This window comes from Anas platyrhynchos, chromosome 1 (assembly GCF_047663525.1).
Source record: "Anas platyrhynchos isolate ZD024472 breed Pekin duck chromosome 1, IASCAAS_PekinDuck_T2T, whole genome shotgun sequence".
NCBI classification, from domain to species: domain Eukaryota; kingdom Metazoa; phylum Chordata; class Aves; order Anseriformes; family Anatidae; genus Anas; species Anas platyrhynchos.
The window spans coordinates 152,837,657-152,859,158 of record NC_092587.1 but is presented as its reverse complement, the minus strand read 5'-3'; the positions used below and the strand labels follow the sequence as shown (position 1 = coordinate 152,859,158).

The 21,502-nt window shown below is 37.9% G+C and overlaps 1 protein-coding gene across 1 annotated transcript in view; it reads left to right on the top strand.

Moving 5' to 3' along the window:
* The window catches only part of IPO5 (importin 5), a 38,764-nt gene extending 17,491 nt beyond the window's left edge, over nucleotides 1-21,273 (top strand). Inside the window, exons 9-26 of the mRNA XM_027443356.3 lie at nucleotides 391-478; nucleotides 3,948-4,054; nucleotides 5,266-5,390; nucleotides 5,478-5,567; nucleotides 5,660-5,833; nucleotides 6,037-6,255; nucleotides 6,962-7,045; nucleotides 7,874-8,006; nucleotides 8,095-8,216; nucleotides 8,697-8,793; nucleotides 9,280-9,452; nucleotides 9,840-9,951; nucleotides 10,532-10,587; nucleotides 12,892-13,014; nucleotides 13,673-13,892; nucleotides 16,963-17,191; nucleotides 18,689-18,830; nucleotides 21,126-21,273. Coding sequence (XP_027299157.3) covers nucleotides 391-478; nucleotides 3,948-4,054; nucleotides 5,266-5,390; nucleotides 5,478-5,567; nucleotides 5,660-5,833; nucleotides 6,037-6,255; nucleotides 6,962-7,045; nucleotides 7,874-8,006; nucleotides 8,095-8,216; nucleotides 8,697-8,793; nucleotides 9,280-9,452; nucleotides 9,840-9,951; nucleotides 10,532-10,587; nucleotides 12,892-13,014; nucleotides 13,673-13,892; nucleotides 16,963-17,191; nucleotides 18,689-18,830; nucleotides 21,126-21,212 — 2,381 coding nt within the window. The 3' untranslated portion in view covers nucleotides 21,213-21,273. The remainder of the gene's footprint in view (nucleotides 1-390; nucleotides 479-3,947; nucleotides 4,055-5,265; nucleotides 5,391-5,477; nucleotides 5,568-5,659; nucleotides 5,834-6,036; nucleotides 6,256-6,961; nucleotides 7,046-7,873; nucleotides 8,007-8,094; nucleotides 8,217-8,696; nucleotides 8,794-9,279; nucleotides 9,453-9,839; nucleotides 9,952-10,531; nucleotides 10,588-12,891; nucleotides 13,015-13,672; nucleotides 13,893-16,962; nucleotides 17,192-18,688; nucleotides 18,831-21,125) is intronic.
* Nucleotides 21,274-21,502: the final 229 nt, after the last annotated feature.

The window sequence follows — 21,502 nt, the reverse complement described above, 5'->3', positions numbered from 1 at the left end:
GATATGTGTCAATACATCGTTTTCATGTGCACTTAATGAGCATCTGTGTCTGAAACTTCTGGGCTATAATACATTTTTCTTGAGGAAATTATATTCAATGACTAGTATCTATATATAATTCTGACACATGGGCATCATACTAGAGCCTTGATAGAGTTCATTAAAGACTTTTTAAAAAGATTAAAAACTTTTCATTCTCCTGGATTTGAGTGTTCTGAAAACTTCTTACGAACTTTTTGCTGGTGCAATTTGATGTGTAGACTTGTCTATCTGCTACTAGAAGAAGTAGTCTTTTTCTGTAATGATTTCTGAAGGCAGAGGACTTAGAATTTAGGCTTTTTTGAGAATATATTTTAAGAAAACAACCTGACTTTAAACTTATTTTTTCAGTTCCTCAAATGCTAGCAATGATGGTTGACTTAGAAGAAGATGAAGACTGGGCAAATGCAGATGAGCTTGAAGATGATGATTTTGACAGGTAATTGTGAAACTAGTTGTTTCAATATGCTTTCAAAGTTGCATAGCTTTTAAGTACAGGATGCAAATGACTGCAGTGCATTGCTTTTTTTTTAATCAACTCTTGTAATTGTGTTCCCTCAGTCATGAGCAGAATATAAGACTGTTCAGACACTGGGGAGTAAAAATTTAGAAAGTAATAAGAATTGATAATTTGAACAGAAAATTGATGTAGCAGATTTGGAATAACTGCACCTGGTTTCAAGAACAGTTTATGCGTACATTATTTTAGGTACTGCTTAGCAAGTAAACTATTTCAGTATTTTCTTATTGCCATAATTTACATCTACAAGTTGCATGTTGTCTTGCTTCCTGTTTTGCACTGTAGCATGTTGTCTTGCCTGCCGTTTTGCGCTGTTCTGACTTTTCAGATTTCTGTTGTTTCTGTCACTGATGTCAGTTACTCACTTCAGAATTCACTGCTCTGAACCCTTTAAATTGAGGCTTATCCTGAAATGTACTGGAACCAAAGCTGAAGGATACCAACCTTTTTAATCACCCTCAACCAATCTGTACATCATTTTCTAGATCTTGAAACGGTAGTGATAAAAAGGTGCCTTAATTTGAAAGGACACTAGATTGCGTAGTGGAATTTCATGCTGGATTCTATCTAGCTCAAAAAAAATGTTTTTACTGTTTTAAATTTTGTGTCATAGCTAGCAGTAGCTTATCTCTTGTCTTAGGTAAGAAAGATCTGCTAAAAATGTCCACTATTTCTAACTTGTTCATTCCTGCATGCTTTGTAGTTTGCTCCAACTTTTCCCTAGAATGACAGTGGTATGTATGTCTACAGCATCCTCTTGTGTCTGCCCTTGTCCAAATACAGGAAGAATGAAGCAGGAGAAAGCAGAAATATGTACAGTGAGATAATTGTCTCCATGCCTTTGTAATGACACTGATGTTCCTTTACCAGGCTAGATGCTTTTTGCAACATCTGACATTTCCTCCAAAGCTCAAATGTAATTAGTGTTTCCAAACAGTTTGTGACAGAACACTAAAATTTCATCTGCTCAAATGAGGAGAAAATCCTAAAGGAGGAGTACTGAGGGGAAAATAACTTATATTGACATGTTTTTACTAGAGCCTCAATTATATCAATTATACAACTTGTCCTTCTCTGAAACAGCTTTCCAAACTTGCACAGTTGATGTATAGTAATTTTATATCTGATTCTGGAAATACTTACTGCCATCATCCAGATCTTTACCCCCCACTCTCATAAATTAACAATCTAATGGGAAATCTTCATAGGAAGATGAGCACTAGAAAAGATGTTGATTTACTACTGAACTGAGTAGCAACTTCTACTAGATACCAGGCATGCCAAGATGCTTGCAAAACTGATCCAAAGGAATTTATGGAAAAGATTGTTTAATCCTATACTTGAAATATTTTTTCTTTCCTCTGGACTATGGAATTGAAAGTGAACTGCCCTCCCCCACCTCCTCCCCTCTGACCCTTTTAGTTTGTTTCATTTCCTCAACTTTTCAAGTTTTGCCATGCAGTTAGAACTGTCAGACCACTGCATTCGGGTTTGTCAAGTATTTGTATCTTTATTCCCTTAAATTATAAGGGGAAATAGAATACTAGAAAATAAAGCTCAAAACCTTGTCAAATCTCTCAGGGTGTGGAAGTTTATTCAGATGGTCTGCTTTAGGCAGTTTAAGTGCTCTGAATCATCCCCTTGAGGCATGCCAATTTCTCTTTATTGTCAGCGGAGTAACTTCATTCTTCCCAGCCCAAGCTATGGATTCTAGTGTGAAATTCCTTCTCTTAACAAGTAGTGAGCAAAGATCTGGAAAAAAGTCAGGCTTAACAAATTTAGCCTAAAGGAGAAACTTAGCTCCTCTAGCCCTCAAAGTAACAGGAGTATTCAAGGCTTTGGTGCAAAACACTGGAAATCAGCTCTGTGGTGATCGTGTACTTAGTTTATTCTTTCAGCACATTCACTCATGTTATTATGCATTTCCCACCACTCAAGTTCATCTGTGTGGAGAGCTGTCAATGAGCACGATGTGCATGCAAACCTCTTCTCCTGCTGAGTCTTTCTAGCTATGTAAGACAGCTGGAATTTCTGTGCCGTCCAAGAAACTGGCTGATGATCATCAGGCCTTAGCCTACTTAGGGCGTGTTCAGATCTGACTAAGGGGGATGTGAGTCAGCCAACACCAAAGCATCAGGGAATATTTTAGCATTTCCAGGTTTTTTTGTTGCTCTGACTTCATGGAGCAGTGAAATTCTAAAGAAGGAAGACGCAAATCCAGCTTCCTCGTTCCCTGGCAAAAGTTTTGCAAATTTTGCAGGGAAGTGTGTGGTCATTTTTATAAGATAACACTACTTCCTCATATTGAATATTACGAATTAATGGTTAAAGGAAAGAACTCAACATCATTTCAGATGAATGTAGCCAATAATTTCAGTGAGTTCCCTCCAATCTAAACCTGTATGCCCACGCTCAGTTGACTGGCTGGTGATGCTTCTGTTTGAACGTGACTAATCTGAAGAAAAACATACAATTTTGTCAGTATCTTTGTGCAAACAGCTTTGTTCACAGCATGTGGATTTCTAGACTGCTCATGATTTGAAATGAGACTTGGGGATTCAAGTCATTAAAGACCTCTATTTCTGACCCAGATGGATGATACTTGAAAGAAGAGGGAGATTCATCCTTTTCTGAACCATTGTTCAGTTTTTCCATCAGCATGGGTGTCCAGAAGGTACTGTAATAACCTGGAGTTATTACAGTGCTAGTCATACCCAGACTGTAACAGTAGTTAGCTGTGTCCTGGAAACTCTATTCACTTTTCCGTAGGGATTAATTCAGCTGGGTGGAACAAGTCACTTTACATGGGTAATGTTTGGCTCTTCTCAGTTCTGGAACTTGCTGCAAGTCAGAAATTCCTCACCTGGACTGGATGTTTTCTGCCTGAGTCATTGGCCAGGGGCTGTGGTACTGTAGTACTGATACTGCAGCCTTGCTGGGAAGTTCTTTTGTGTGCTAAAGCTTGAATTCTGCTCGTTCACTTGATTTATAGCAAGTCTGAACTGGTTTGTGTGTGTTCTGGTGATTTACACAAAAAGATACTGGCCAGTATTTATTAATTCACTGTAAATATAATGTATAGATTTTTAGGTATTTGCAATATTGCAAAATTCAGCGCTGGGAAGGTCCAGATTTCTCTGCTAATAGACTTGTTCAGTGGGCTAAAAATAATAAATGTTAAGTGGAGGATAAATACTTTGTGGCTGAAGCATCCGTTATGTATGTGCTTTTAGATTTGGGTATGCTTTATTTACTTACGGAGGCTCATGGATATCCACATGGCAAAAGTTTGAGACTAGAGCTGCCAGAAAATACACTTTTCTGCCCTGTTGTACTGTTTGTCTTACTGCAGATGTCAAACCTTTTGATATTTTTGTAACTTATTTAGCAATGCAGTTGCTGGTGAGAGTGCACTGGACAGGATGGCATGTGGCCTTGGAGGAAAGCTCGTTTTACCTATGATTAAAGAACATATTATGCAGATGCTTCAGAATCGTAAGTAACTGCAAGTTTTTACAATCCTAGCTTTTTCAGGAACTTTAATACCACTTAAATGTTCCTGTTTATCTAAGCAATGCATTTTATACACTTCTAATTTCAGCAGCAGAAGCTATAAATGCTATGAACTTGGAAATTTATCACTTTTCTTTAGACTGGGATTTGTTAAACTTATGTTCAGTGCATTAAAACTTCTTTTTCTGGATCCTGAACAGACGTCAAAACCAAAACATTACAGTTTTTTAACCTCAGTCTATAAATTCTTATTTTAGGGTATTCTCCCTCAATCAGTGTACAGTGCCCCACGATATCTTAAGTGTGCCTAAACTGCCACCTGTTGTTCTGTAGCTAGAAGTTTTTGTTTCTTTGGAAGTGTTGCATTTTAGTGAACTTCTAATACATTGCAGTCCGTAGATAAGAATGTGTTTCTGCGCCCTACCCCTTGGAATTTCATGCATCAAAATGCACAAGTCTGCAATAGACAGGCTCTGCGTGCTTATGCCAATTTTCATATTTGTTTCATGAGGTGGTTACATAATGTTCTTATCAATTCCTTCGCATGCTTCTTTTCCTCTTACAAAGACCTGTAATGCTTGCTGAGGCAGTTGTTCAAAATAAATGTGTGTTTATTGCATATGCTTTCAATTGACCTGTGATTTGAGCCTTCAAAATAGAAGCTGATGTGAAGGTGATACTTCTGGATGCTTCTTCTGTAATTTAATGTAAAACCCAGCCTTAAAAGGAAATATCCTGTAGGATACAGACTGTATGACTATTGAAGGTATCACCTGCGGAGTGTAGAAATTTATCCAATCTGTTCAGAATGGTTTTCCAGTAAGGGAAGTTTTATGTTGTGAACAGATTAGTGTGACTCTTCTAATGTTATTAGGCTGTTCTGACACGGGGGAAAAAAAGCTGGTTAGCTCATTTAATAAAAACGCAATCCCCAGATGTTAGTACTATTTACATGCTTGTATCTCCAGTTTAAAATTCATTTTCTTGGGTATAAATTTGGCCTGGATTAGATACTCAGATTTTTGTGCATCACTGAAAGCATGGATAAGGAGAAGCAAAAAGTATTTAACAAAAATTTGATGTGTTAATTTCCCTTCTTACCTATTCTTCCCCCCATCACTTTTTTTAATTCGTCTTTGGCGTGCTCTGTGGTTTCCAAAATGAATAATAAATATTTTTTCGATCTTCTGTAGCCGACTGGAAATACAGGCACGCTGGCTTGATGGCGCTCTCAGCCATTGGAGAAGGTTGCCACCAACAGATGGAGGGAATTTTAAATGAGATAGTAAATTTCGTTTTGCTGTTCCTTCAGGATCCCGTGAGTCTAATACTTAATTATTTCCAAACATTTTCATTTCTGCTCTTATGACTACTACTTAACCATTTGAGGGTAATATTTTTTCAGCATCCAAGAGTGAGATATGCTGCTTGCAATGCTATTGGACAAATGGCAACTGACTTTGCACCTGGCTTTCAAAAGAAATTTCACGAGAAGGCAAGTAGTAGAGCAGTACCAAAAAAAAAAAAGGTAAAATTTTGTCCCATCCAGAAACATGTTTTTCTAAAACTAAACATTTTCTTTTTCAGGTGATAGCAGCTCTTCTGCAAACCATGGAGGATCAAGGCAACCAGCGTGTTCAAGCCCATGCAGCTGCAGCACTCATAAACTTCACTGAAGACTGTCCTAAGTCACTGCTTATTCCATATTTGGATAATCTCGTGAAACATCTTCATTCCACTATGGTGATAAAATTGCAAGAGGTATAATGCACTGAACAAACGTAATCACTCGCATATGTAGAATAGCTGAACTGTGACATTTGATGTAAACCAGTAGGTAGATCTGCTGGTGTTATAAGCTGACAAGAATGGGATATGTACAAGAGCACGTTTTTAAGATTTTGCATGCTTTTTAAAGCACCTATTTTAATGAAATATAACACTTTATTCTTCCTCTCTTCAAGTTGATACAGAAAGGCACTAAGCTAGTTTTGGAGCAAGTTGTGACTTCAATCGCATCGGTTGCAGATACAGCAGAGGAGAAGTTCGTTCCCTACTATGACTTATTTATGACTTCTTTAAAGCACATTGTTGAGAATGCTGTTCAGAAGGAGCTAAGACTTTTACGAGGAAAAACTATTGAATGCATCAGCCTAATTGGTCTTGCTGTTGGGAAAGAGAAGGTAAGATTTTATCTATTGTATTAATGTATTTTAAAAAAGCCATGTTTTTTTTGTGATGTTCGCTTTGAATTGACACGGTTACTTGTTAAACATACAGTTATGTTGTTGCTGCTTTCCATGTTTGCATTCCTGTTTTATTCTGTGGTAATGGTCTTTCTGTTCAGATTCACAAATTCAGAAGTGGATCTTACAGAAATATATCAACTTAAGTTATTCTTGTTTTATTTGACAATGTTGAAAATGTGTTTTCTTTTTGTTTTAAGAGTCATACTGGAGCATCTCGTTTAAGTGGGCTCATAATAGTGGCGAAAATCTATATAGTTAAAAGGAAGCTCAGCGTAAGAATTTATTTGTTTTTACAGGCAGATTCCTTGAAAAGTTTGGATGTGCTTGTAATAGAACTGTAGAAGTGGTAGTAATTTGTCATGATGCTTGATGTATTTGGCAGGGGTTTTTTTTGTGTTGATACACTGATTAAAATGCATATCTGTAAAAGTGCCAATATAGTGAAGCTTAAGACTAGAATCACTTGGTGATGCTTCCAGGAAAAAAAGGTTTTTACTTGTATCTTCATTTCAGTCTATTTTAAGGTTTAGCATGTCTTGATAGTGTGTTGGTCATAAACACTCCCTTAAATTGTTTGGTGTTAAGATTCAGGCAAGTACCCTTTTAATTTGCCTTCAACACCATTTTTTCCCACATCTAGTTTATGCAAGATGCATCGGATGTAATGCAGCTGTTGCTGAAGACACAGACAGACTTCAGTGATCTAGAAGATGATGATCCACAGGTATGTTAAAATTCTCTTTTATAGTGCATATCTTGTGGTTTATATTTAGTGTTCTTTGCAATATGATATTCCTTTAAAGGGGGAAAAAAAGTAGTTGCAGCTTCAGGCTAACTGTTCATCACATGTTAGAAAACTTAATATTCACTGCCCTGAGAGGTCCTTAGAATCTTTCACAGAAGTGTGTATAGGATGTCAGACTTCCAGGGATTATATTTCGTGAGGAGACTTCAGCATGTGAGCAATCATTCCCTGTCTATTAGCTACTACTTTATTTGGCATTGTATGACTTATCCACTTCCTGCCACCTTCTTATGAATAGTTCCACAAGTTTCATTAGGCAGCTGTCCAAAAGAGCAAAGAACTATTTTGACTTGTGCAACTGCTAAGAAGAAATCCACTTAAACCACAGTATTACAGTCTTGTGCTCTGTTTGCTATCTTCAGGGATGAGGTTCAGCAACATCATTTAAATTCAGGAAATTATTCGTTTCAGAGAGAAATTCTTTTGATGACAGTCATGATTGCCTTACCAGTACGGCATCTTATACTGCCATATTTTAACATGTATAGCATCTATGATAAGAGATACTGTCAATGCGTTGTTATGAATATAGTCTTGGGGGAGAGTTCTTTTGAAGTTTAATTTTTACATGGCTTGCATATTGAATTTGTTTTTCTTCATCTTCTCTTTGAAATACATTTTATGCACTGCCAACATTCTCAAAAAAGAAGTCCTGTTGTATAATGTTCTTCTTTTATGATATCCTTTTAAATATGCATTAAAATAAAAAGTAGGACATGAAAATTCTGACTGTATTCTTTCTTACAGATCTCTTACATGATCTCAGCATGGGCCAGGATGTGTAAAATTCTTGGAAAGGAATTTCAGCAGTACCTTCCTGTTGTAATGGGACCTTTAATGAAGACTGCATCCATTAAACCTGAAGTAGCTCTCTTAGACAGTAAGTTTTAAGCTAATGCTTGACTTGAAAAACACTGAAAGAAATGTCATATTTTATGATTTTTTAATTACTTTTTTTTTAATAACAGCACAAGATATGGAGAATATGAGTGATGATGACGGTTGGGAATTTGTAAACTTAGGAGATCAGCAGAGTTTTGGAATTAAAACTGCAGGCCTTGAAGAAAAAGCAACCGCATGCCAGATGCTGGTGAGTAATAGGGTGGTCTTGGTGACCTGTGTATTCCTGGACAATCAAGTCTTGAAACCAAAATCTGTAACAAATATTCTCTATGGTATTGAATTAAAGAGTTTTTTTTATTTTGGTGACAGTGAGTTTGGATTTCAGGCGTTAATCCTGTCTACTTGATTAAAGATATTTTAAGAGTTTAAGGTTGAATAGCAAGTGTTAGGAGAATTTTTACAGAATTGAAGATGGTAAAGAATTGTACTTTTTTTTTTTTTGCAAATACTGATGTTTCTGAATTGTTTTTATTAAAGCATGCTTTAAGAGTGAGAAATGATGTTGCTATTAGGGTTTCTTAAACTGCCACAGTTGAGGGGGTAAGTAAGTAGATTATTGCACGTTAAATTCCAATCTTTTAACTATCTTTCTTCCCATTCTGTAATTTAAAAATGTTAGTAAAGGTATTTTCCGTTAAAGGTGACACCTCAATATTTTATGTTTCAGGTTTGCTATGCAAAAGAGCTAAAGGAAGGGTTTGTGGAGTACACAGAACAAGTTGTGAAGCTGATGGTTCCCTTACTGAAGTTCTATTTCCACGATGATATCCTATTAATGAATTTGACTGAAAATGGAAACATAGTTTGGAAGAATCAGTCTTGGTTAACACTTTCAATTAATTTAGGCAATAGTAGTGTTAGAATATTCTGTTGCTTTATAGCAGATTTGGGGGAGGGAATGTTGGTTTACATATGCCTTTAGGAAACAAATTCTAGCTATCCCCCTAGTTTCTTTTAAGTAAGCTTATCTGTAACTTTGAAAGCAAACAGTACAGAAAGTGTTCTTTGTGTCAACAAACTGAGGCAACTTGAATAGCTTTCCTGTTTGAAATAGGCTTGAAACAACGTCTAAATAGCAAACAGTTTAATTTTTTTATAATCTTAATATGTATGTAATTAAGAAATTAAACGCATTAGGGTGTAATAAAAAATCAATTTCAAGTAGGAAACTAATGTCATTATGGTGAGTAGTGCTTGCGTTCTAAGGCTTAATGTTGGCCTTGATCATTTTATTTCCTTAATAATAAAACGTGTTCGAGTGGCAGCAGCAGAGTCGATGCCCCTCCTTCTTGAATGTGCTAGAGTTCGCGGGCCAGAGTACCTCACACAGATGTGGCACTTCATGTGTGATGCGCTCATCAAGGCGATTGGGACGGAACCAGATTCAGATGTTCTCTCAGAAATAATGCATTCTTTTGCAAAGGTAACTCTTTTCCTTACAAATTATGTGGCAATACTGTTGATAGCTTTTCAAGGTACATTTTTGCTCTGATTTTTCTAGCTGTACATTGGGATTTTGAATGTTTGGGCAGGGAGGAAAGGGGGGGTAGGATAAATAAGGTATTAACCTAAAATAAATACCAGGCTTGTTTATTTTAATCACAAACCACTTGAACAATGTGGGTGAAATGTGCAGTGATACTGTGCCTTACTTGATTAATTTGAGAATTGATCCCAGCATGAAAGCTCTACTAATGTTATTTCTGCTAATGATCACTTAGCGTGCATGAATATTCTCTGCATGTTTTAGATTTCATTGAGACTGCTCAGGTACCTTAAATCTGAAAAACTGATCATTTTCTTTTACTAGTGCATTGAGGTAATGGGAGATGGATGCCTTAACAACGAACATTTTGAAGAACTTGGAGGAATATTAAAAGGAAAACTAGAAGAGCACTTTAAAAATCAAGAATTAAGACAGGGTAGGTCCGCATACATTTCTGTTGATGTGGAGTCATAGTAGCTGTTCTTTAAAGCAGAATTTCTAATTTCTGAACACAAAAATGCTTAGTTGGGATTTCTTTAACTTGTGTATTTATACAAGGCAGTTGGACTTTGAAACAACAAAATCTACTGAATTACATGTGTAAGCTCTGGGAGGATGCAGATAGTGTAATTTGCAGAAATACTGTAGTAGATTAATCAAAACTTGATGGACAGACTACCTGAAGATGGCACTTGTCTGTGGTGTTATCACTTGTGTCTTTTCATCTGAAGACTTTGCAATTTTAAAGCAACAGTGGTGTCTTATTTCTATACACTTCCTTGTCCTTGTGAACAGGTTTCATGTTCTTCTACATGTTACTGGTCTGGGGCATATCAGTGTATTTGTTTTTCTGTGAAAGCTCTGTGAAGTTTCATAAAGACAGGAAATTCCTGTTGCATCTTCAGATAGTGTTTACTGTTTTCCAAATTTGTTTCCAAATCTATTTTTCCTTTCACAGGCTTCTTAAGCATATGCAGCAATCTAATTGTTTAACGTATCTTTTCTTTTTAATTTAGTGAAAAGACAAGATGAAGACTATGATGAACAAGTTGAAGAGTCATTACAAGATGAAGTAAGTTGGTTTGGGAAGCTTTTCCCCTCATAAAGTACCAGGATGGAAATGCATTACACAGATAAGACATGCAATTCGGTTAAAGTTAATGTCTTCTCTCAGAATTATTTCTTCCTGGGGGAACGCACTGTTGTCATATTCCTTCAAGAAATGGGTCATGCTGTGCGTGTGAGTTAGAAAGCACCAAAGGTTTCCTTGTCCAGTATACTGAAAGAAAAATTTCAGGATCTAGCTTCTCACTTCCTTCATCCTCTCAAGCAATTCTTCTCAGATAACTTTTTCTTAAGTAGTTTGCTGTCAAATGCTGTTGTGAGAATCCAAGGCCCTTATTTTCATTTGTGCCTAATTACCTAGATGGCTCTTAATCTTTGAGCTAGATCTCTGACACATGAGATCAGGAGCCTGTCTGAAAAAGGGATAGCCTTAAAATAGTATCACAGGAGGACAACAGAATGAACAGGTGGCATATTGTTTGCTTAGAGAATACCAAAATTATTTATCTGCTAAGATATGGAGTTGACTTCAGTTTGAAGTAGAGGTGACTCTAGAAAAGATACAATAGTTCTGTTAAATTATCATTAGTGTGGAGAGATTAATAAAGAGTAAGTCACCGCTGTGTATAATGAGACACGGGATACTCAGTAAATTTAAGAAAATTTTTCCATGTGATGCATAATTAGATTGTGAAGCTTGACTATCTGAACTTACACTGTTTGCAGACTCTAGAATATACCCTAACAAATGAGGTACCTGTATGCAAATGCATTCTTAAATAATGCATTTCTTGTGTCCTCTTCCTTTGGGAATTTTAGCCTTGCATTTAAAAGGATAGAATTCTGGCAACTGCATACTGCTTGGGATCAAAAACAACAAAAAGCCCCCAGTTCAAGTCTTGAATCAAAAGCCTTTCCTGATTTTTTTTTTCTCCTTTTCGTATTTGTAGTGTTTAGTCTTTTTTTCTTAACTGTCACTCTGTAGCGATAAGGAGAGAAAATGCTAGCAAGCAGAACCATTTCAGAGAAGCAGTATCCATACTCTGCAACAGAGTTGCAAGGCATTTTTAAAAATGCTTTAATTCATATTTGATCTTTTTTTAAAGATTGCAAGGAGGACTTGTCTGTGTTGCTTTGTGAAAGTAGGCGTAGGACCAGAATGTCACTTGCCATATGGACAGAATTAACACATAGTAATGAGCAACATTTGGATATACATCTTTAGTCCCAGAATATGTGTATGCAAGCACTTACCTTAAGGCAGCAGAAATATTAAGGGGTACATAAAGACAATGACAGAAGTCAAGAAAGATGGATACTGAGACAGTAATGTCATTCAAATACACAGATACAGCTCTGGCTCAGGCAGTAGCTATTTTTTTGATTTGATGTGGAGTAGGAGGAGGCATACCTTATGCAAACATAACTGTATCCCTATGCATCTGTTATTGGCTATTAGTAAAATAAATAATTCTTTAATTCCATACCAGGCCAGATGGATCTTGTGATGTGCTGACCTGCAGCAGTTTTTTCTCTATTTTCATTTGTGCATGTGTTCCAGAGTTACTGCTTAAATTATGCCTTGGCAATGCAGAAATTGGCTAAACAGTGAGAGTTTAAATATCATGTTGTGGCAGGCTGCATGTTGCATGAGAAATAGTTATTAGTTTCTCACTAGGGACCAGAAACTACCTGTGTTCTGTTTTCCCTGCCCGTGAAAGGATAAACTGATTAAGGGAACCATGCGGAGTACAACAGAACAAAGTCAAATGGTTTTCCCAGCACAAGCATGTCTAGGGTTGCAGTCCTCACTTGCAAATATGATGTGAGTTGATAGCTGAATCTGTGCAATGAATGTGTACTTCACCAGTTTGATTCATTAATTAGGCAAGGTGAAAAATTAAGTTAAAGGATAAAAGAAGGTAAATACTCTTCATATTTTTGCCACGTTCTAGCACAAAGGCGATAATCTGTTTACTTTTCAATAAAAGCTTTTCCAATATATGTAAGCTCCAGAAGAGGAAAAGGGGATTCCCTTTTCTGCAAAGAGAATCCACTGAAGCATTTGTCTTAAAACTTTTCTGTCCCTGAGAGAAACCTACGTGTCTTAGGTGATTGGATGCTCTTAAGTTAAATAGCAGTGCACTTTAACCTTAAAGCACTAGTTCAAGATACTGGATTTAAAAAGACTACAAAACCACATCATTAAACAGCTTTCTTCTATTAGTTTAGAGACCTTAGGGTTTCATGTGATTTTCTGGTATTTTAAAGATCATTAGTCTCAATGTGAGTTGTATCCTTTTCCTATCAGGATGACAGTGACGTTTATATTTTGACTAAAGTATCCGACATTTTGCACTCAATATTCAGCAGTTATAAAGAGAAGGTGTTACCGTGGTTTGAAAGGCTACTTCCACTAATTGTCAACTTAATTGTAAGTACCTAATTGTCTTTTTTACTGTCTTTTTTGTCACTTATTTGTTTCTCCTGAATGTGCAGTAGTAGGTATTCCATGCTGGCATCTCAGAACTTGTTAGATAGAATGTAGCAGTTGTTTTACAAAATAGAGGCATTTCAGGGTTTAGTCCAGGTCTAATATGAAGTCACACCATGCTTTTTTTCAAAAAAAAAAAAAAAAAATGCCCTGCTATGATAGTTATAATCTCTGTGTTGCAAGATCTAGGATCTTTGACACAACTATTTTTAGAAGTTTGATTTTCCTGGGAATGTCTGATACTGTCTAAAAGGGATTTTAAGAAGGGAGACAAAAAAAAAAAAGCATGGCAGACTATTGGGAACAATTGAGAATGGAATAGGTAATGGAGCATGAAATACAGGTAAAGGACTTAGCATAAACGATTATTCTTTTAATTAGCTCAAGTGTTCACCTGGATTTTATTACGTTTACGATGCTGTTGCACCTACCACTATAGAAATTGATGTGTTTGTAGAATTAATATTAATCCAGGAAGAATTTAACAAAAATGCTAGACCACTGTTACTATAACACCAATTGTTTTGTTGATAGAATCATTGAATGTAGAAAACTACTTATTTTAAGGTGGCTTCAATATTACCTGTTTTTGCTGCAGTGTCCGCAGAGGCCATGGCCGGATAGGCAGTGGGGGCTGTGCATTTTTGACGACATCGTGGAGCACTGCAGCCCCTCTTCCTTCAAGTACGCTGAATACTTTCTGAGGCCAATGCTACAGTCAATATGTGATAACAGCCCGGAGGTTAGGCAAGCAGCTGCCTATGGTGTTGGAGTTATGGCACAATTTGGTGGGGACAGCTATCGGCCTTTTTGCACAGGTACGTGCGTTCACTGAAGTCAGAACTGTTCTCGTTTTGGAGTTTTGGTGTTTTTTTGGTGGTGTATTTTTTCAGCTGTTGAAGTATCATTTTACTTGTCATTCATTAGACTTTACCTTGGCCAACTTCAAACCTTCTAACTTTGGTCCTTTTCTTCGTATTTGGACAAACAATTCTTGACTAAGCCCAGACCTTCACCTTTAGTTGGATGTTGAGATAAAATAACCTTTTTATTTTACAGCATACAGCTTATTAGCAGGCATCTCGAAAGTATTTTAGATACAACTGTACGTAAAAGAACTGTGTGATTTATTTTAGTAGATGATGTGCTGTGATTAGAAACTAAACTAAATCCATGGCGTGAGAAGCTATCTACCCCGTAGGTTTTACGGTCTTCTCTGAAAACATCGTGTTTGTGAGCTCTTATATTAATCAGTAAAAATTAGGTTATAAATATGGATCTAGCATATTGTTTTGTTGCAACTTTGTAGCAGTATGTAAAAACTCAAGAGTTCAGAAAAAGCAGATTTCAATTTGGATATTTCTGACACTCAGATGAAAAAAGATAGGAATCTCTGGAACTTGTAAATGGCACAGGAGCTACTTTATGGTGAAATAAAGGATTAAAATAGAGTTAGTAACGAACAAATAAGTAAGATTAAAGGGGGGAAAACTACAACAAATCAAGTAGCTAAGGGGGAAAAGAAATAAGTTTACGAGGTTATAATTTATGGGACTGTCAATATTGCTCCTATTTCTTGCTTCTAACCTTGTGAAGTTTAACAAGGGCAAGTGCAGGGTCTTGCTGCTATGGAGGAATAACCCCAAGCACCAGTACAGGCTGGGGGTGTCCTGCTGGAGAGCAGCTCTGCAGAGAGGGACCTGGGAATCCTGGTGGACAGCAGGCTGGCCATGAGTCAGCAATGTGCCCTTGTGGCCAAGAAGGTAACCTGGGGTGGTTCAGAAGAGTGCCAGCAGCTCAAGGGAGGTGATCCTCCCCCTCTACTCAGCCCTGGTGAGGCCACACCTGGAGTACTGTGTCCAGTTCTGGGCTCCCCGGTACTAGAGGGACATGGGGCTACTGGAGTGAGTCCAGAGGAGGGCTACAAAGATGATGAGAGGACTGGAGTACCTGTTGTTTGAGGACAGGCTGAGAGAACTGGGCCTCTTTAGCCTGGAAAAGAGAAGACTGAGGGAAGACCTCATCAATGTGTATAAATATCTGAGGGGAGGGTGTCAAAAGGATGGAGCCGGTCTCTTTTCAGTTGTGCCCAGTGACAGGATGAGAGGCAATGGCCACAAACTGAAGCGCAGGAGGTTCCAGCTGAATAGGAGGGGGCACTTCACTGAGAGGGTGACAGAGCACTGGAACAGGTAGCCAGGAGAGCTTGTGGGGTCTCATTCTCTGATCTTCAGATGTCACTTCTGACCTGGGCCACACTGTGATTCTTATGTTGGTAGAAGGATATAATCAGCTACTCTGTGTGAATACTGCATTAATCAAACACGTGTGTTTCTTCATATTAGTGGCCTTAAGTCTTTTGGTGGAGTAAGATGACAGCGTAAATAGTCTTTACAAAAAACAATTATAGAAGATGTTCTTCTATAGTTAAAAGGTGGTGGGGTATTTTGGGGGGTTGTTTGGTTTGACTTTTTTTTTTTTTAAGATTATCTACTGTAAAGTCTATGTGAGAATAGATCTGTTTCCTAGACAGGAAAAAAAAGTCTTCTAAAAAAGTCTTCTAAATTGTAGGGAGAAGATGATGCTGATTTGGGTGCCTTGCTAATCTTATGGCTGCAAAGACACATACCTACACACAGCCATCCATTACTACAGAGCAGTGTGAGGAAATGCAGATGAGATTTAGCTCCAGTAGTCACGATAGCCTGAGGTGTAAAATGCAGATTCAGTTTGTCTGGACATTGCAGACTTCTGTGGAACAAGCTCTGCTTTACAGAGAAGTCCTGTTATCCTGCATTCAGTACACAGGCTCGTGGTTCTACTGACCAATGTTCCCCTGGGTCTGTAATAACCAACCCCATAAGAGTGTCCTCTTCTAGCTCTAGGATTGATCATATTTCTTCAGAGCTAATGAATTCTTAAATCAAATTCAGTAAGGGCAGTATACCAAAGTGTCACAGTGTATTACTTAACTGCAAAGCTTACTGATGAAAATCAAGTAGTGTGAGATCTCACTCTTCAGTAATTGGAGTTATTTTGAAGCGTGCCTTCTGCACGATTCCACAACCTGTTTTCTGTGCTGGTATAGGATTTTACAGGTTTAGGATTGTATTTTTAGCCGAACACAGGGACAGCTCTTCCTGCTTTTAGGGTGCTTCTGAAGGCTGCATGGACGGAAGAAACTAAAAATGTGATGTGAATGCTCATTAGAAGTATGTATGTGGTTACCCACTATTTTAAATAAATTGTTATTAACCTTGTGAGAAAATGGGTATTCTTCTGTGAAGTTCGATTTTTGCGACCTAAACCATGCCAGGTGGATTCACCAGATGAGATTAGTTTTATGAGCTTTTCCTTGTGCACTTCTTTTTGGGAGTGATGGGGGGGGGATAGGGGCATAATATATGTATGTCCATATATTTATTTGTGTGTGTGTATGCACATGCAATAGGTATACAGCAGGCAGATACTGCAGTCCAAATTAAAGTGAATGTCACTGTTCTAGTGCTTTTCATCATCTATGTTTATAAAAGCTGTTAGGTAACAAATGTCTGTTTAATCTGTCTTTTAACCATAAATTACAATGTCTTGTAGGTTGTGCAAGTACAGCTGGGAGACTGAAGGTTTTTTCTTTTGCTTTTGTAAAGCAAAGCAAGGGAAGAACCTAAAAGCAGGGGGTCATTGGCATGACTGGAGTAACAGGACAGTAGTGGAGCATTGGGACGGCTGGATTTTGGTGCTTGGGTGACAAAAAAAAACACTACAACCTAGTTCATGCACCTTTTGTAATATATGCAGTTATCTTGTGGAATTTGTGATGTTGATGAAATATAACTTGATTGTGCATTTGTGCATTAAATTTTATTCTTTTGTTCATTTAACAATTAGAAGCGCTTCCTTTGCTGGTGAGAGTCATTCAGTCACCAGATGCCAAAACCAAAGAGAATGTCAACGCAACAGAGAACTGCATTTCAGCTGTAGGAAAGATAATGAAATTCAAGCCAGACTGTGTAAATGTTGAAGAAGTTCTGCCACACTGGTTATCATGGCTTCCGCTTCATGAAGATAAAGAAGAAGCTGTTCATACTTTCAATTATCTGTGTGACTTAATTGAGAGGTAAGGTGAACTCTTGACGTTAAGCAGAAAACAGCTTGTTTGCAGGTTGTTTGCATTCATTTTCTAAAACTGAGAAGCTGTCAGATTAACCTATGAACGCGTTAGAGAAGATAATTTACAAAGTCGTAACCGAGCCTTCCAGTGTGTTATTACTGTTCTATAAACAGTCACTGTTCTCATCCTAACATGTCTTGGAAAAAAAAATCCTGGCAGCTTTATATGTACATGATGGGAGCATATCAGCTGGGAACTTCTTCAGAAAGTTTCAGGCAAACTCTTGATACTCTTCTTGTATCTCAGTGCTGCACAGGTGTTTTTACTCAGGAACAGCATGCATGCACTTGCAGTCTTGTTTTCATAACCTTTTAAAATAGCTTTGCACCTTTTTGATGTTGAATATCAACAAAGTGTGAAGTAGAGAAACAATAGATAATTTCATGATGGAGCGTCTCCCTGAAGTGTGTAGTAATTTCAGTTACTGTTCAAAGCATCTTATTCCTAAAGCTTGTTCTTTAGATTTGTGCTTCCTCCTGCAGGTCAGGGATGGGGGGCAGGGATTTCTGGTGCAGGTGCAAGTTGCACTTGGTAACTGTGTACAGGAATTTCAGCTTCTGAATCATTATATAGTAGTCATGTTCTAGCTATTGGCTGATGCTAATTATTATGTCTTACTGGAAAAGTAGAAAGTAAGTCACTAAATAGGAAAGACTGTAGGAAAACCGTGTTAATTATTACTGTGTATCTGTTGGTGCTTTATTAAGGTAATATCTGGAAATGGGTGATGGTAACTGATGGCTCTATACCGATAATACCTCCGTTGTATTGAGATAGCATAATACTGACGTGTGCACACATACAGAAATTGAGAGTTCTAGTACGAGCACACTTCTCTTGTCCCCAGCTCTGTGCAGATGGCTCTGCCTTGTTACGTACTTCTGCATTCACAGCCCCTGTGTTCTAGCAGTGGTAGGTGGCAGGGCTGGAAGTGGAACATGTTTTTCACCCAGATCTCTGGTTGCCAGCACTCCTCTACTCCAGCACTTGGCTGGGAGAGAGGGTTCAGAACTGTTTACTTGTGCTGTCAGTGAGAGTGCTGGCAGAGCTGAAGTCACTGGTGCTCTCTGACACCAGTAATACAACCTCGTTCCACTTCCAGCACTGAGAGGGAAAGAAAGAGGCCCTTTTAGGCAGGGTATTTCTGTCGCATTACTTACAGTTCCATCTGCGTGGAACTCAACAGCTCCATAAAGTACAGAACTTCTTTCTGATAGTGTAGGCTGGTTAAAGAATCAGCTGGTTAAACATTAACAGGAGAGGGAACATTCTGTCTGCAAGCAACAAAGCTATGCCTACTTACTAAGCTGAATGAAACTGAAATGTAAACAAGCAGCTTAAGAATATGATATTTCAAAATGACTCAACCTACATTTGAAATGTTTACCGAACTTCTTTAGTTAAGCACTGATTTATTTGTAATATCTATTTTGATCATAACAGCAACAACCCGGTTGTCCTTGGTCCCAACAACTCCAACCTTCCCAGAATATTCAGTATAATTGCGGATGGTGAAATTCATGAAGCTATTAAACACGAAGATCCTTGTACCAAGCGATTGGCTAATGTTGTTCGCCAAGTGCAGGTAAACACTTGTTTGTTTCACACCTAAGAAAACATTTAGGATCTGCTTTTGGATCTAAGCAAACCATTAAATCAGTTTTGAGAGCCTTGTCTCCTTAGAGAGGGAATAATGCTTCAAGCAGTGATCGTGGAGATCCTTGGACATTCCTAGAACCGTTACTGATAAAACTTGGTAACATTTACACTTGGAAAAGGAATCAAGCCTGTCTTTTTGTCTAAACTTCTCAGGTCCCTGTTAATTGGAAAAAAAAAAATAGTCTTAAGATATATGCAACTAGATGGTTAACGTGCTAGCCAGTATTAGGTTTTTGGCTTTTGGCTTTTTTCCTTTTAATTTCCTTCTATGACTCAGACATTGAAGTCTGGAGAAGAATCTGCCTATCTGTGTATCAGTGAACTCTACTGCAGAATTTGGTCTGCCACATGGTTCCTGTAAGGGTCCCCAGCATGTGGTGACTTACCAATAGAGCAGAGGCTTAGTAACTTTGTTAGAGAATGAGTGCAAACTACAAGTAATTTTACCGCTGCCCTCTTTAATCCAGCTTAACTATAGGCTTCTGTTCCATGCTTCCCTATATTCAGGGAACCACCTCAAAGCTCACTTCATTTGTACTTAATGTACTTCATGGAGTACTTCAAGTGCTGGGCGATGAGGATGTCATTGTTCACAGTATTCACACCACACCGTTCTGCAGTGTTGTAGGTGATAGTGCAAATGGGACAGACCTGATCCAGGCCCAGGTGCCACCAGGTGGGCTGGCTTGACAGTTGCAGCACCTAATGATACAAAGTTGTGTGCCTGCCAAGCACATGGCCTACCAAATGCTTCTGGGATTTGGAGCAAATCATAAAGCTCATGGTATGGGTGGTTTTCTTGGTGGTAATTTTTTGTTTAAGAATTGTAGTTTATTTACTGTTACCTATCTTGTATCTCTCCACACAATAATTTGACTTCAGCAGAGCACTGTAAATGTTTATACCATGGTAGAAATTTGGAAGGCTGTATAGTTGCTAACAGTCTCCTAGAATCTGTGAAGCAGCAGCAGGCAGAAAAAAGATTCTTCTCCAGTCATCTGAGTAAGCTGTTCCATTGCCAGCACCTGACATGAGTAACATTACAGTCATAGTTGGAATTAAATGCAATCTTTTTTCCTCGTGCTTAGGTGTTCTCATGCCAGAAATATTTCAGTGTAGTATCAATTTAAATTTCAGGAGTGCTGGAAGAGCACACTTAATTCTGCAGTGTTCCACTGTACACTGAGAGTATAAAATGCCTAATCTTATTTAAAACAAGCTAAACCTAAAAATAATAATAAAAAAAAAATCATGAGGACTTTGTCTTCACAGAACACAAAAGAATTAGAATCCACTTTTATTTTTCTAAATGTGTGAGAACAGGGCACTTATAATAGCTGAAAATATATCAAACTTATATTTTTAAAAGCTTGTTTTATTGTATTTTATTGTACTTAAAGATCACTGCTATCACTGCAAAGGACAATCTGCTGACCTAAAGCCAATCACATGCAATATTTTCTTTCCTGTTATTGTTGTTCTAAGCCAAGGTGCAAGTTGTTTCAGCTGCTTTTGATAACCCAAACCTTTTTTTTTCAAACCTTTTTTAGTTTTCAGGATTTTCTGGTACCATTAGCACCAGCCCCTACTGCTGGTGACTTTAAAAGCTTAGCCTCTCAGCAGAGGACTCTGGTAGCACATGAGGTATTCTGAGACAAAGGAGCGTGTGGGTTTACGTTTACCTGGATAAATGGTGTATACATTCTCTGTGGGAGGCAATTTGCTCTTCTTCTCACTAAACAGTAATCCAGTGCGTCTGCAGCAGAAATTTACACATACAGTCATGCTATAATCACACTGCTCAGTTTCTCTCAAGGCATTATTGATGCACCAGTACCTAAAAGATAATCTCGTATTTAAGAATGATTCAGTTTTGCCTGAACATTGATCTTTTAACTTGAGTGCAAGGCAGAGCAAATGGTTAGAATGAAGAGTCAATTTGTAATTTGACCCAGGTAGTTGCAGGGAGTTCCCAGGAGTTTCAAATCAATTACTCCTGGTGCTACTTAACCACAACTTGCCTCTATTGAGCATGTCACAGCATCTCTAATTGAACCTGTGTATAAAGTGAAGATTTCAGTCTGTCCTTTGGCATATATGTACATTACAGGGATAAGCCCGGTGAATGTTGAGCTTTCTAAGCATGTGAAAGCTTAGTGTGTGCTTTAGAAGCTTGTCAGCCTTCGTAAACACAACTTCTCTTCTTTCTTTTTTTCCCTAGACATCTGGAGGACTGTGGACAGAATGCATATCACAGCTCAATGCAGATCAACAGGCAGCCATACAGGAGCTCCTGAACTCTGCTTGAAGGGCCTTAATTATCATCTGCAAGAAAACTAACTCCAAATAAATGTTTACCCTATTGTTTAGGTTTCTTTTGTTTCTTTTTTTTGAGTAAAACAGAACTGTAGTGCGTGTAGGCCTTACTTCTGCAACCTACAGGCAGTGGCAGCAGGAAGAAGCATTCTTTCCGAACGGTGTTTAAATCGGTTTCTATCCCACAACACTGAAGAAGTTTCCTGTAAACCCTACAATAGCACTGAAGAGTATTTTTCTAACGGTATTAGCCATCCATATGATGGTGAAAGGGAAACAAGT